Genomic DNA, 17,091 nt, shown 5'->3' with positions numbered 1-17,091 from the left:
ATCATTACAGTTATCGTCTGTCGGTGTGGATGAATACATCAATATCGTTACAGTTATCGTCTGTTGTTGTGGATGAAAATGTCGGTATCATTACAGTTATCATCTGTTGGTGTGGATGCTAAAACAGTTATGGTTATAGTTATCATCTGTAGTTGTGAATACGAATATACAAAAATATACATTTCATTACAGTTATCATCTGTTACGCTATTTTTTTTCCATTGCCTAAAGAACAAACCCCTGTTATATGTGTAGAAATCAGTTAAACAGAAAATTTGGTGGAAAACATAAACAGGGGGGCTAATAATTCTGACTTTAACTGTATGTTTTTTAAAGAACAGACTCTTGGCAGTGATTCCAGTACCTGTCCAGCTCCAGTTTCCTCATTTTCATCCAAGTCATCCATAGAAACAGCCTGGATCTCTGCCGGGTCTATGATGATGTTGGCCTTTGCTGCCAAATCATCTAAAACATAACAAACAAATCACATTTAAGAGCATTAAACAACTCATTCGATCATTTAACCACTGAAAGAAACTAATAAATAAGAGTAAAAGCTGCATTTGTGTCTAAAATAAGCCAAAAAAAGTCTATTTTGGGAGTGAATGTCGGACTTCAACGCTCAATAAATCATCTCAGAGGACGACAAGCTCCAAACTTCTTATGAACACTCCGGTCTATTATTTATTAACCCACATTTGTCTTCCTCTGGACAGCCGAGTAATAAAGAAAATCCAGTGCATTGACGTGGTCGTAGGGTTTACAACAGCGGTTTTGGAAGAGATATGAGGTCCACTTCACTCCAAAGGTCTACGTTTTCAAGGCTATCCAAAGCCAACTGTCTAAAACAAGCGTAAATGTGAGAAAAATGGGGCGGTAAAAGCGGTAAGCAGGGAGTAATTCACAAGAGAGTTAAACAGAGGGAGGAAGAGAATGAGTGAGGAAAGCCTTGAGAGTGAAGCGTGTACAGTTTATGGATATTGACCATTTTTTCATGGTGTACAAGTTAAGCACTAAATTAATTGTTCGATACGACTGCCTAATAAGTCTCTTGCTGATCTTTTAAGGTCATTTTAAAACATTTTTGAGAAAAATCTGTCATAAATACAGCAAAAGAATGACCTGAAGTCTTAATAAAAGCACTATTTTCATTTTTAAATACCTAAAAACAATTATATAGCATAGATTTGAATGTAAAACATCGATTATTAGTATAATTATTAATTATTATTACTTATTATTACATTATTACATTATTAATGTCTAATTTTATTTTTATCATCACTTTAAATGCATACTGCTGAATAAAGTTATTTATACTATATATAATTGTAACTCGATCTATTTAATATCTATCATAAGAAAGTGTTTAATTGCATTTTATAACTAATTAAAGTAGTTTACAATGATACTGTTTTACTGATTGTTAATTTATTAGATGTTAGATCAAACAACATTAATGTATAATCTAATTATTAATTAATAAACAAATGTATATAATGTAAATATATAATTTATTCATAAACATAAGATCAATTAGATTTTAATATAAGCTATATTTAAACAATGTTTTATCATTTGTTTGTTAATATATATAATCTTTCATGCATTAAATATCTAAAATAAACCTTTAAATATTTAATATTATAATAGGTTTAATGAATAATTAATTCACATTCAAAATAATTTGCAATAATTATATTGTCAACAACTTTATTTATTACAGAAATAAATCAAAGCAGAAATAAACCATTCAATCATTCACTGATTGTGCATTGAAAATGATAAGCATTTTATTTTAAAATAATGCAACTAAATACATTTTAATTTAATTATTAAATTATAGAAATGTATTTTAAAATGTATTACTTTGAGTACATTTCAACATTTCCAAGCCATTTATATTGCATAACAATTGAATGATATTATATATAAAAACAAATAAATTATCAAAATTTTTATGTAAACAATACTTTTTAAATAAATTTAAATATATTATATAATTTAAAATTAATCTATTTTCAATTATATTTAATTTATTTACATATAATTTATTTTATTTACATAAAGACACCTTTTTTTGGTTGATAAAATATTTTTCTTTTAATAAAAAAATAACTACAACATATAATCAACTAAATACTAGACTATATATTTTTAAAAATAAATGTATTCGCTCTATTATTATTCATAATTAACTGAAAGTTTTGAGTTACCAAAACAAAATATTAATGCAGATGTATTTTGTGTATTTTAAAATGTATAGCAGGTCAACAAAAAGTCTTTTACTTTATATTACATAATTTTATACAAACAATACATTTTAAATGAATTTATATAGATTTTATAACTTGAAATGAACCTATTTTCATTAATATATCATTTATTTTCATTTATTAGACACCTCTTTTGGTTCATAAAATGCTTTTTATATAAAAAAAAACAACAAAAACTACAACATATAATCAACTAAATACATATATATATACATATATACATATATATATATATATATATATATATATATATATATATATATATATATATATATATATATATATATATATATATATATATATATATTATTATTATTATTATTATTAATAATAATATTTTGATAAATGCATTCGCCATATTATTATTTAGAAATTAACTGAAAGTTTTGAGTTACCCGAAAAAAACATTTTTATTGTAGATCTAATTTGAAATAAATTCAAATAAATAAATATGATTTATTAATAAATATAAGATAAATCATTTAATTTTAATACAAGTTATATTGAGACAAATTTTTATAATTTAATAATTCAATTCAATAACAATCTGTTAATATATCATCTGTAATGCATTAAATATCTCAAATAAAACCTAAAAACATATATTGTATTAGGTTTGATGAATAATTAAATTTTAAATCATTTGCAATCTTTCATTTTTAATGATCACCACAGTAAACACATTGTGCTTAAATAAAAATACCTAAATATGTCACTTTATTTTACACAGAAATAAATCAACACAGAAATAAACCAATCATTCACTGATTGTGCACTGAAAGCGGTGAGCATTTTATTTAAAAATAATGTAATTAACTACGTTTTAATTCACCCATTAAATTAATTTTATAGTATTTTAAAATGTTCTGTACTGTATAAGCAAGTCAACAAAAAATAATTTACTTCATATTACATAAAATGTACAAAAAATAAGCAAGATTTTATTATAAATGATACTTTTTAAATAACTTTTACATAGATTTTACAAAGTAACATTAACCCTACATCATTTACATATTAAACACCTTTTAAACCTTTTAATTAAAATATAAACATCCTATAACTAAATCCCTGATTATATGTTTTTAATAAATGCATTTGCCATATTACCTCACACATAATACAGATTCACACAATCTCCTCAGGGCAAACTCAGCTGAGCTCCAGCAAATAAAGTGATAAACATGATCCTATAATCAGGATCGCTAAACGATGATGATGATATCCAAATCCTACAATTTATTGACCACCATCTCATAACTTAACCCCAATCAGATGATGAAGTCAGACAGGAGGGATGAGGCTTTCATTAATCCCATGTCATGCTGAAATAACGCCTTCATTACACCTGTGGGAACGACCTCAACTCTTGTTAATAAATCTCACGCTCCATAAACATCAAAAACATCACATCTATAAATCTGATCTACGCTTCATTCCCAAAACGGGAAACAGAAAACGCTCTTGCCAGTAAACACAACATAAATTTAAGTAGTTAGTCACAATTCTCTGGAGAATGTGTCAAAAGCTGATACAATAAAGCGAGTACTTGCTTTCCTATGAGCACAAATGTGAATATTTGTGTTGTAATGACCTTGATGGAGCCATTAGAAAGAGTCCGTCTGCTGAGACACTCTGAGGAAGAGCCTCAAATTGATGCTGCTTAGTGAAGACTGAGGCTAAAGGTTCAAAGAGCTTTAGCGTAGTTCAATAAAAATGTGCTGGAGAAATGTCAGAGCGCCTAATGGGATTTTTTATTATGATCATCATTATAACACTGACAAAGATTACTTTTAAACTTGACCCGAATCAATAGCGCGCAATCAATAAGCGCAATCATTATACAGTCGAGCGATGATGATGATGATGAAGAAAATAAACGTCGATGGGAAGGGTTAACGTTGTCAAGACTTTAGGTAGGTATTTTCTGAACAAGAAACGAGTCGGGTTTCTTATTTAGAGCATTTTGTGCTTGTTTTATGATTCAGAAAGTGGTCATGTGATGTGCATATGATTTAATATCAGTAGCAGAAATATTAAAATATTAAAAATGTCAAAAATCTTTGTTTTAACTCAAGAAAAGGAATGACTTATTTCTGGAAAATTCTGGAAATCAGAAGTTAAACTTGGAATTGCAGACAGAACTGAATACAGATTTTTAAAAATCTACAGTTTGCAATTCTGCGTCAATATTTTGAAGTTCAAAATGTAAACTTGGAACTACGAGATGTAACGTGGGAATTTGTGATGTGTAAAGTTGGAATTCCAAATTGTATATAATCGAAATTACAAGATGTAAACTCTGGAATTGGAAATTGCAACATGCAAACTAGGAATTCCAAAATGAAAACTCTGAATTGTGAGAATTGTTATCGCATAAACTGGGATATGCAAATTGTAAACTTGGAATTGAAAAATGTAAACTTGAAAATTGTGAGTATTGTGAACTAGGTATTGTGAAAAGTTAGCATTCCAAAATGTATATTTAGAATTGTGAGATGTAAACTTGGGAATTAAGATGCAAACTAGGAAATGCAACATAAATAAACTTGGAATTGCAAAATGTAAACTCTGAATTGTGAGGTGTAAACTGGGAACTATGAGATGAAAACTGTGAATTGCAACATGTAAACACTGAATTCTAAAATCAAAGTGGGAATTTGCAAGATGTAAAATTGGAATTGTGAGATATACAATGGGAATTGCATCATGTAAACTTGAAATTCCAAAATGTAAACTGGGAATTATGAGATGCAAACTGGGAATTGTGACTTGTAATCTTGGAATTCCAAAATATAAACTGGGAATTGTGACATGCAAACTAGGAATTGTGATATGTAAACTTGGAATTGCAAAACGTAAACAGAAATTATACAATGTAAACTTGGAACTAGGAGATGTAAACTGGGAATTGCGTCAAGCAAACTTGGAATTCCAAAATGTAAACTAAGAATTGCGATATGTAAACTCGGGATTTGAGATGCAAACTAGGAAATGCGACATATAAATAAACTTGGAATTCCAAAATCTAAACTTGGAATTATGAGATGTAAACTGGGAATTTTGACATGTAAATTTGGAATTCCAAAATGTAAACTCTGAATTGTGAGATGTAAACTGGGAACTATCAGATGTAAACAGTGAATTGCAACATGTAAACACTGAATTCCAAAAATCAAAGTGGGAATTTGCAAGGTGTAAATTTGGAACTATAAGATGTAAACTGGGAATTAGGATGTGCAAACTTGGAATTCCTAAATGTAAACTGGGAATTGTGAGATGCAAACTGGGAATTGTGATATGTAAACTTGGAATTGCAAAACGCAAACACAGAAATTATACAATGTACACTCGCAACTTGGAGATGCAAACTGGAATTTCATCAAGCAAACTTGGAATTCCAAAATGTAAACTAGGATTTGCGATATGTAAACTCAGGAATAAAGATGCAAACTAGGAAATGCAACATATAAATAAACTTGGAATTCCAAAATGTAAACTCTGAATTGTGAGATGAAAACTGGGAATTTTGACATGTAAATTTGGAATTCCAAAATGTAAACAGGGAAATTGCGACACGTAAACTTGGAATTATGAGATGTAAACTGGAAATTGCGACACGTAAACTTGGAATTCCAAAATATAAACTTTGAATTGTGAGATGTAAACTGTGAATTGCAGCATGTAAACACTGAATTCCAAAAATCAAAGTGGGAATTTGCAAGATGTAAAATTGGAACTATAAGATGTAAACTGGGAATTGGGATGTGTAAACTTGGAATTCCTAAATGTAAACTTAGAACTAGAACTATGAGGTGTAAACTGAGATATACAACAATGTAAACTTAAAATTGATCCTGGTCTTCTCAAAAACGACAACAGTATTTTTCTCTGGGATTATTGCAGAAAACAAACGTTTTATTTTTATTCTGACATGCTTTAAGGTAATCTTCACAAATCTGCAAGTTTGACTAACTCCAATTTAATCGGTAGCAGCTAAAAGTTGCTGAAAGGAACCATAAATAAATTAGCAGACACAATCTTGGGGTATAAGTGATTTTATGTTTTATCTTTATATTAGTGGCGTATCCCTTTAAATTCATACATTTTTGCTTGATCTGCTAACATCCATGCAACATATTTATGCAATTGTGAATGTAAAAATAGTAGTTTATTTTCATACAAATCCCAAATCCCTAAAAACAAGCCCCATTAAATAGCTAGATTTTCTCGTGAGATCTCAAGATCAAAGTCTAATTGGTAAATACATATAAAATCTATATTTAAAGTTTCAGATTATAAAAATAACATATATATTAGAACCGAGCAGTAGAGTGGTTATAAAAGTGCACGACAATGACTTCGTGACGACAAGTAACGCCCAACAACTTGCTAGAATCCATCTTATTTAGGACATGTAAAAGCTTGAGTGAGGCATAACTGAGCCAGAATAAAGCGTAAAATATCTTGTATTACATTTGCATTACACTGATCTGAAATAAACCGAACTTAAATGGTGACATTTACACTAAACTGAACAGAAGCCGTTTTACTTAAACTAGAACTGCACCAGCATGCTACACTGCTCTCCTGCCCGCCTGAATTGCTGGAGCTTTCCACAATTTGAAACATCACGGCTTTAATTCTCTTCCCTTCATCTATGTTAATCAGCTTTGAGATGATCTACATCATGGGTCACCAAACTTGTTCCTGGAGGGCCGGTGCCCTACAGATTTTAGCTCCAACCCTAATCAAACACACCTGAACAAGCTAATCAAGGTCTTACTAGGTATACTTGAAACATCCAGGTAGGTGTTTTAAGGCAAGTTGGAGCTAAACTCTGCAGGGACACCGGCCCTCCAGGACCGAGATTGGTGACCCCTGATCTACATTGTAAAAAGCGCTGCAGAATTAAAGACGAATTGAAATTGTATTAACCACAGACCCGATTTCAAGCATTTAGTATAAATCCCCCATTCACCTTTGGATGATGTGAAGTCTAAAAACAGTCTATGGGTGTTGGGATTAATTCCCTGTGCACTCTGTTGCACAAATAATAAGACAAATTATGTAATGAAACAAATACTGTGCTGAATAAGATGAGAAGCAGATGGTGCATTTGGCCTCATAATACTGAGTGGAAACGAGCACTGCACAGTTTAATAGCCAAAATTAACAATAATAAAGAAAAAACATGCAAATTATATAATATATGTCAAGAGGAAGCTCTCAGCAGCTGCTAAATGTGAAGCAATACTGTTAAAAAGCAGCGCAGATGATAAAGTCTATATGTGTTACTTAATATGAACCGTAAAAAGTGAGATCAGAAGGGTCACTGTGAAAACAAAAAGTTCAAGCATCCTTTCCAAAGTCTTGCTTTGCTCTGGAGTGGCTGTGATTGTTTCCTCAAAACCCCAAAAGAGTTCAATCAGGCGCCAGAGGGAGAAAGGAGATGTTTCTGCCGAATCAGCGGGGAAACCGCGCAGGAACAGGAACAATGTAATTATCAGCGTTTAATCAGACGAGGCCAGGGAACGAAAGCGCCGGGGGGGGATTTGTGTTTTTTTGGAGACAAAAGAAAGCGAGGAGACTGACTGGGAATTAATGAAAGTCAAACTTCGCTACGGCAGAGTTGTGACACATGACGAGATGCGCCTCGCTTCTCTCTGCCAAGAGAAACACCAGAAAAACAAACACATTTGTCAGAGACGCCTGATATTTTAATTACAATTGGCGAACACTGGGCTGATTCATAATTTGAGTACTATTCCTTCTGTTGGAGAACACTGGAATACACTGGAAGTAGTTTGTCTAGCTTGTCAAGGGTCAGTTTATATGCGCAAAAAGTGTCAGTATATAGCGCACATTTTTGAGCGTATAACCGTGCATTTCCTCTCCTGAATTATTAGCCCACCAATATATCTTTTCTTTATATATTTCTTTATATATATATTCTTTTCCCCAATGTTTTCCCCAATGTTCCCCAAATGTTTCCAACATTACTATAATAGTTTTAATAACTCATCTCTAATAACTGATTTATTTTCTCTTTGTCATGATGACAGTAAATAATATTAGACTAGATATCCTTCAAGGTACTAGTATTCAGCTTAAAGTGACATTTAAAGGCTTAACTAGGCAGGTTAGGGTAATTAGGCAAGTCACTGTATAACAGTGGTTTGTTCTATAAATATAGCTTAAAGGGGCTAATAATATTGACCTTAAAATGGCTTTAAAACTATTAAAAACTGCTTCTATTCTAGCCGAAATAAAACAAATCAGACTTTCTCCAGAAGAACAAATATGATAGGAAATACTGTAAAAATTTCCTGAATCTGTTCAACATCATTTGGGAAATATCTGAAAAGGAAAACAAAATTGACAGGAGGAAGAATAACTCTGACTTCAACTGTATGTCAAAGGCATGAATGTGCACCCTATACTGACACTGAGAAGAAGAAACTAACCCTAACACAACAGCACATTTGAACGCACGGCGAACAGAATGGCTAGCTAAAACATGCTGGCTAAATGTTTAACATGCTAATGTGCTAACCATGCTAGAACATGCTACTTCAGGCCTGGTTTACACTAATATGTTTTAGTTTTAAAGCGCATAAGTTTTGCTACGGTTATGTCATCCGTCCACACTACCACGGAGCTTTCGAGCGCCGAAAACAGAGCTTTTTGAATACGCTGAGGAGGCTGTTTGGTTTTAATCCACTGCTGCTCAGTGTCAGTGTGAATGGGGAAAAACAAAGGCATGGCTGCCGACATTCGCCTATCTGATTAAGGCTTTTTCCTCAATATTAAGTCGTCTACACACAGTTCAATCTTGCATCTTCTCCTTGTAAGTTCTTCCTTCGCAAGTTTGATATGGAAACAAACTCCTGAGGACACGTCAGGTAAATCTTCAAAGGGAACAGTGCACTGTATAACCTCATTCACATCACCCTGGCAACGTTGTTTTACTTTCTTAATAAAATGACAACATGATATGAGGAACTGCCTATTTTCATTTTGATATTGACTTAACAGACACTAAAAATGTTGAGGCGTCGTGTAGCTGCATATTTATATGACCATCATCTTCACTGTATGCATATTTATAACAAAACTGAGCCTATATATAACTGTCTCCTTTAATTTTCATTGAAAAATACGAAACATTCCCTCTCTTTTGCTGAACATCAGTTAAATAATCAATAATGGTTATTATAAAATCAAAATTATAAAAAGGAAAGTTCATCTTCCAGCAGGACAATGACCCAAAGCACACTGCCAAAATATCAATGGAGTGGCTTCACAACAACTCGGTGAGCGTCCTTGAGTGGCCCAGCCAGAGCCCAAACTTAAATCCTATTGAACATCTCTGGAGAGATCTGAAAATGGCTGTACACCGTCGCTTCCCATCCAACCTGATAGAGCTTGAGAGGTACTGCAAAGAGGAATGGGCCAAAATTCCCCAAGACAGGTGTGCCAAGCTTGTGGCATCATATTCAGAAAGATTTGAGGCTGTAATCGCTGCCAAAGGTGCATCAACAGAGTATTGAACAAAGGCTGTCAATACTGATGTACATGAGATTTATCAGCTTTTTTATATTTAATAAATTTGCAACAATTTCAAAAACTCCTTTACACATTGTGATTATGGGAGATTGTGTGTAGAATGTTGAGGAAATAAATGAATTTAATCCATTTTGGAATAAGACTGTAACATAAAAACATGTGGAAAAAGGGAAGCGCTATCAATACTTTCCAGATGGACAAAAGCATCTGCTAAATGACTAAACGCTGTATCGCTGAACTTCATACGACCTCACCCCATCACCACAGCCACAAGAATTAATTCAGTTTAGCCTGTGCATCTTTTTTTAACTCATAAAGTGTAAGTCAATAGCTGCTGGCATTTTGAGAGTCACAGTTACAGCTAAAAATCAGCCTTCATGTTCTCCTAACCAAAAAAGTGACCTTCATCTTAGAGAAAAACAAACCCAATCTTGCCTAAACTCCTGACAAAGACCTTTAGACAAATAAAATCATCCGGCGCAAACCACAGAAAACACGTATCATTACATTAAAGAGCAGCACTTCCTCTCTCTTGGCGTCTTTCCTGCAGTCCGTCAATATTTATTTATTTATTTTTGCGGCATGTGTGCCTTGAGGGAAATCAATATCCATCTGCATCCCGGTCTCTCTCCGAACGCCTCCAGCATCCATCTTATCCCATCATTTCAGAAACTTTAATGACGCCACAAATCAAAGTAACGACCACCAGCGTTTCTGAGGTTAATAACCAAGCCTGAAACGTTAAAAAACAGGGGAAAGCGAGCAGCCTGCAATGCGTTCGCTCTCAATTTAAAAGTAATTTGGGAGGCTGATCGATCTGAAGCGTTGGTTCGATAGCAAAATTTCGTAAAAGTTACCAAACAAAATGAACATAATGGGCACATTGGACTGAGAACACACGTCTCGTTTAATGTCAACAAACATTACGTCTCGGAGCTTCTGAACGCAGCCGAAATCATGCAGGCGTGTGTCATTTACTGTCTTCAGTGTGCTTTCCAGAGCTGCCTGTCAGATTGAGTAAGAGTCCAAACAAACTGAGCGTCTACTCCCTCTGGTGGTTCATTGTGCAGGTGCATGCTGGGTAATCCTCCTGAAGCACACCTGAGAAATGAGCTTTATTTTTGTACTAACCTTTGAGTGTTTTCTTTAAATGTGAGAGCAGTCCGCCCAGACGCTGAAGGTCGAAATAATCCACCTTCCCATTGTAGAAGAGCTGAGGAGGAACGTAGGCGTCTGACGGAAACAAAAGCGGGTCAATAATGAGACATTCGATATTCATTTTAGTATTTTTTTTACCTACTTTCTGATCTAATACTTATAAATTATTTAATTATTAGCTTTATTTCAATGAATAAACACAGTGTAATATTTATTTCGGGCGACATTGGGGCTCAGTGGTTAACACTGTGGTCTCACAGCAAGAAGGCCGCTGGTTTGAGTCCCGGCTGGGTCAGTTGGTGTTTCTGTGTGGAGTTTGCATGTTCTCTAGTGTATGAGTGTGAATGAGTATGGATGTTTCCCAGTACTGGGAATCCGGTGTGTAAAACACATGCTGGATAAGTTGGCGGTTCATTCCACTGTGACGACCACTGATGAATAAAGTGACTAAGCCAAAGGAAAATAAATGAATGAATAATATCTATCTATCCATCCATCCATCCATCCATCCATCCATCCATCCATCCGTCTGTCTGTCTGTCTGTCTGTCTGTCTATCTGTCTGTCTGTCTGTCTGTCTGTCTGCCTGCCTGCCTATCTGTCTGTCTGTCTGTCTGTCTATCTATCTATCTATCTATCTATCATTTGATCTATCTATCTATCTATCTATCTATCCATCCGTCCATCCATCCATCCATCCATCTGTCTGCCTAGCTGTCTGTCTGACTGTCTGTCTGTCTAGCTATCTATCTAAAACTTAAAACATATGCTGGAATAGTTGGCGGTTCATTCTGCTGTGGCGTCCCCTGATAAATAACAGACTAAGCCTAAGGAAAATGAATGAATGATCTTTTAAGGTCAGAGTTGCTCCACCTTCACTGCTGATGGATCCTGGGCTTTTCCTCTTGCCTTCGTCCCAGTAGCTGCGGATGGCGGTGATGAGGCGATGCAAGAAACACACCATATATTCAGGAGGACACAACACTGTTGGGTTCTGCACACACAAACACACACGACAAACAACCAATCAAACCATCCACAGTCTCTCAAGATCGGCAGTTTGAAAGGACAAACGTTAATTCTGTCCATTTCCTCATCCTCCACTTGTTCCTAAACTGTTTGAGTTATACACAAGAGAAGATATTTTGAAGAATGTTGGAAAAAACAACTGCCATTGACATCCACAGTATTTTTTATTCCTGTCTTGGATGTAAATGAATGCTTTTTCCAGCGTTCTTCAGCCTTTCTTGTTTTGTGTTGAACAGAAGAAATCAAGTTTGAAACCACTTGAGCGTGAATAGATGAAATGACATTTTTGGGTGAACTGTCCCTTTAAGGTGTGAATGAAGATGAATCTGTCCTGCTTGTCTTGTGTTTTATTTCTTACCCCTCGGTTGCTTGCATTTTCCTGAAGAAACTTGCGAAACTTGTTGAGGAAAATGTACCGCGACGCTTCGCCCTGTAAAATAAAGAGATGAGTTTGTTGAAAACGTTTTTTTTTTTTAAATGTTGTTATTATCCAACATCAGTGTTGTTTTAAAATCCATAACTATGATCTTCTATTACTTATTAATATTTCCAATAAGCATTTATATTTGTATATCCAATATTAATTTTATTCTGATCACAAATTTTTTAAGTGTATATTTAGCCAAATTATTTAATACTCAATATACATACAGTTGCAGTCAAAATTATTCGCCCTCCAGTGAATTTTTCACAGTATTTCCTCTAATATTTTTTCTTCTGGAGAAAGTCTGATTTGTTTTATTTCGGCTAGAATAAAAGCAGTTTTTAATTGTTTTTAACCCATTTTAAGGTCAATATTATTAGCCCCCTTCAGCTATATTAGTTTTGGATTGTCTCCAGAACAAACCACTGTTATACAATGACCTGCCTAATTACCCTAACTTTACCCTAATTACCCTAGTTAAGCCTTTAAATGTCACTTTAAGCTGAATAAGCGAATTACCGGTTTTTAAACATTCAGGATGCGCACGCAGCGAGGTGCCAGAACAAAAACCGGGAGCGCTAGCATTTACAGCAAGGGAATGACATCTGATGCGGTTCAGAGTTTATTGTTGTATTAGAAATAAGTTATATTGATGACATATTATATATATTATTTACATAATGCTGTCAGCGTATTATAACAGCTGGTCACCCAGTGATAAGCACAGTGATTCGGCAAAATTAACGTTAAAGTGAGCGGCGTTCATCTGACAGGTCCATTTGTGATAGCATCCTCCCAATGGATATTGGATAAGACGAAATTTTTTTGCATAGTCAAAAATGACGAAAAAATGTCATTTTTTCGCAACCGGTGTGCGCGGTTGAACCCGTGTGACGTCATATGTGACGTATGTTGGTAATTCCCCTATACTAGTGTCTTGAAGAATATCTAGTCAAATATTATGTGCTGCCATCATGGCAAAGAGAAATCCGTTATCAGAAATCAGTTATTAAAACTATTATGATCAGAAATGTGCTGAAAAGATCTTTCCGTTAAGTATAAATTGGGGGGGTATATACAGGGGGCTAATAATTCTGACTTTAACTGTATCTATGAGTGTGTATGGATGTTTCCCAGAGATGGGTTGCAGCTGGAAGGGCATCCGCTGTGTAAAACATATGCTGGATAAATTGGCGGTTCATTCCACTGTGGCGACCCCGGATTAATAAAGGGACTAACTGGAAAGAAAATGAATGAATAAATGAATCACAGCTGTGTGTGTGTGTGTGTGTGTGTGTGTGTGTGTGTGTGGAGAGCCTGCATGAACGTACCGTCCCTTTGTCTTTGTTGTTGAGCATCAACCTCAAGATCTGAACCTGCAGCTCCTCCACAACTGAAAACAAACACACACACACACACACACACACACACACACACACACACACATAGACGACCGATACGCATACACACACACACACACACACACACACACACACACACACACACACACACACACACACACACACACACACTCAAAATCAGTGTCAGAGAGTGTATGTGAGTATGTATGTATGTATGTATGTAAATGTTTTGGGTGTGAGTGTGTGTAGGTTGTGTTCGTGAGTGAATGTTTGTGTGTACATGAATGTGAGTTTGTTTTTGTGAGTGTGCTTGTGTATGAGTGAGTGTGTGTGTATGCGTGTGAGAGTGAATGCAAGTAAGAGTGTGTATACGTGTGGTTTGGATGTGAGTGTGTGTTTGTGAGTAAGTGTTTGTCTGTGTGTGTGTGTGTGTGTGTGTCAGAGAGAGACAGAGAGTAAAAGCATGAGTATCAATAAAAGTGTGTGTGTTTGTGTTTTGGGTGTGAGTGTGTGTATAGTGTGTTTGTGACTGTGAGTGAGTGTTGGTATCAGTGTGCTGGCATGTGTGTGTATGTATGTGATTGTTTCTGTTTGCGAATGTGTGTGCAGTGTGTGTCAGTTTAAATGTGTTAGCATGTATAGTCTGTGTGTAAGTGTGAGTGAGTGTTTATGTCTGTGTGAATGTAATTGAGTGTGGCCATGTATGTGTAAGAGTGTGTGTGTGTGTGTGTGTGTGTATACCCTCAATCCTCTTCTTCAGCCGCTGACAGCCTCTCTCGTACGCTCGCCGCCTCAGTCTCTCGTCTGCAGTCTCCTCGCGCGGGTCTCTCTCATCTTTGCCCTGCACACACGTCAGGTCACACACATTAAAAACATTCATCTGACACTCCAACAGCAGCTCAGCTCGCATCAGTGTTTGTCTGAGGAGATCATTTCAGGCGAGATGTTTCTCTGTGGCGACTAGTGACTGTCAATATTGTAATGCAGTACAGTCCCCAACACTGCTGACCAGCACTAGCGATGTGTACCTAATAAAGTGGCCCCTAAGTGGAGATAATCGTAATGTGTTTCTGACCTCTTTGTCGAAGCGCGTTGGCCACCAGGTGGTTGGGATGAGCTCCTCCAGTCCGGCCTCCTTCACTCTCAGAGGGGTCTTGATGTAGAAGAAAACCACAGAGCGCAGCACATCAAACGTGACACCGTTAAGGACTGAAACCCTTTAAAACCAACTATAAAATAACTCATCGTGCTTATTTTGACTGAAACGCAACCTTCAGTGGACAGTAGCAGTGAAATGAGACGCAGATTCAGAGTTACCCATGAGGGGGTTATTAATTAGCCAATAATATAAATATAAGTGTAAACATTAGGGGAGCAGGTTACATTGTAAAACCCGTGTCCTAACAACACGCTACATGAGGAGATACACAGTGATAAGCAATTTGGCTGTTTGCACCAGACGAAACACGACATGTAGACATGTAGACATGATCAAGACGATCTGCTGCAGTTCAAAGCGAGCATCAGAATGGGGAAGAAAGGGGATTTAAGTGACTTTGAACGTGGCATGGTTGTTGCTGCCAGACGGGCTGGTCTGAGTATTTCAGAAACTGCTGATCTACTGGGATTTACACGCACAACCATCTCTAGGGTTTACAGAGAATGATCTGACAAAGAGGAAATATCCAGTGAGCGGCAGTTCTGTGGGCGCAAATGCCTTGTTGATGCCAGAGGTCAGAGGAGAATGGCCAGACTGGTTCCAGCTGATAGAAAGGCAACAGTAACTCACATAAGCACTCGTTACAACCGAGGTCTGCAGAAGAGCATCTCTGAACACACAGCACGTCCAACCTTGAGGCGGATGGGCTACAGCAGCAGAAGACCACACCGGGTGCCGCTCGTGTCAGCTAACAACAGGAAACTGAGGCTACAATTCACACAGGCTCACCAAAACTGGACAATAGAAGATTGGAGAAACGTTGCCTGGTCTGATGAGTCTCCATTTCTACCATAATATTCGGATGGTCAGGTCAGAATTTGGCATCAACAACATGAAGCACGGATCCATCCTGCCTTGTATCAACGATTCATATCTTTGCCATGATGACAGTGAATAATATTAGACTAGATATTCTTCAAGACACTTCTATACAGCTTAAAGTGACATTTAAAGGCGTAACTAGGTTAATTAGGGTAACTAGGCAGGTTTGGGTAATTAGGCAAGTTATTGTATAATGATGGTTTGTTCTGTAGACTATCGAAAACAAATATAGCTGAAAGGGGCTAATAATATTGACCTTAAAATGGGTTTAAAAAAAATTAAAAACTGCTTTTATTCTAGCCGAAATAAAAAAATAAGACTTTCTCCAGAAGAAAAAATATTATCAGACATACTGTGAAAATTTCCTGGCTCTGTTCAACATCATTTGGGAAATATACAAAAAATATAAATAATAATTGAAGGGGGGGGGCTAATAATTCTGTTTTATGTGCATTTGGGAGCTGTTTTAAAATGAAATCGTGAATATAGAGGATATAGAACATTGCTGAGCAGGTACTTCCTGGACTTCTCATGGCGCAGTATAGCGGTGGTCAGACGAAGGTAATGAATCTGCAGGACACAGAAAAACAAGCACATTTCCCTTCAATCTATTAAACACCAACTGAAAAGACAAAACTATTGAAATCAACATGTTGCCAATCCGGCAGCGCAAGCGTGGACATCAAACAAACTCATTAAAACAAATTACACCCCGCCTGAATCAAAGCACACGAGTCGTTTTCATTTTAACCACACATTTATTTCAAGTGGGACGTGCAAATCGCTGATAATGGCCATGAACAATCAACGTCAACGTCTCTCTGCAGACGTTTAGTGCTGCTGTGCTTTGAAGTATGATTTCCCAGCATGCCCCTCTAGTCAGCGGTTCTTCACAAGCCGACGCTGCTGCGTGTGTCGATAATGTTGACAGTATTGTATAAGGCTTGTGGATTGGCGTTTCTCACCTGAAAGCCCAGATCAGGGATGATGGGAGAGAAGCGATACGCTCTGAGCAGTGACATCATCAGCTGTTTCAGGCACTCTCGCACCTCGTAGTCCTGCAGGAGACGTAACACATGTTTAACATACGACGTCGAATCAAATTTACAGCAAAAATCGCTGCACTGAGATGGAGAGATTTAAAGGGGACCTGTTAGGCTCCTTTTTACAAGATATAAAATGCGTCTCTGGTGTCCCTAGAGTGTGTGTTTGACGTTTCAGCTCAAAATACCAC

The 17,091-nt window shown here is 35.9% G+C and overlaps 1 protein-coding gene across 1 annotated transcript in view; it reads right to left on the bottom strand.

Annotated features, from left to right (window-relative positions):
- LOC130216459 (E3 ubiquitin-protein ligase RNF123) overlaps positions 1-17,091 on the bottom strand; it is a 215,279-nt gene that overhangs the window by 181,519 nt on the left and 16,669 nt on the right. Inside the window, exons 14-22 of the mRNA XM_056448353.1 lie at positions 16,823-16,915; positions 16,354-16,427; positions 14,892-15,009; positions 14,558-14,657; positions 13,787-13,848; positions 12,390-12,461; positions 11,876-11,996; positions 10,977-11,078; positions 365-465 (exon numbers count right to left, since the gene is read on the bottom strand). Of these exons, the coding sequence (XP_056304328.1) occupies positions 365-465; positions 10,977-11,078; positions 11,876-11,996; positions 12,390-12,461; positions 13,787-13,848; positions 14,558-14,657; positions 14,892-15,009; positions 16,354-16,427; positions 16,823-16,915 (843 nt within the window). The remainder of the gene's footprint in view (positions 1-364; positions 466-10,976; positions 11,079-11,875; positions 11,997-12,389; positions 12,462-13,786; positions 13,849-14,557; positions 14,658-14,891; positions 15,010-16,353; positions 16,428-16,822; positions 16,916-17,091) is intronic.

The sequence above is a fragment of the Danio aesculapii genome, chromosome 22 (genome assembly GCF_903798145.1).
Source record: "Danio aesculapii chromosome 22, fDanAes4.1, whole genome shotgun sequence".
In the NCBI taxonomy this organism is placed as follows: Eukaryota; Metazoa; Chordata; class Actinopteri; order Cypriniformes; family Danionidae; genus Danio; species Danio aesculapii.
The sequence above is the reverse complement of the archived record's forward strand: the minus strand, read 5'-3'. Positions and strand labels throughout refer to the sequence as shown.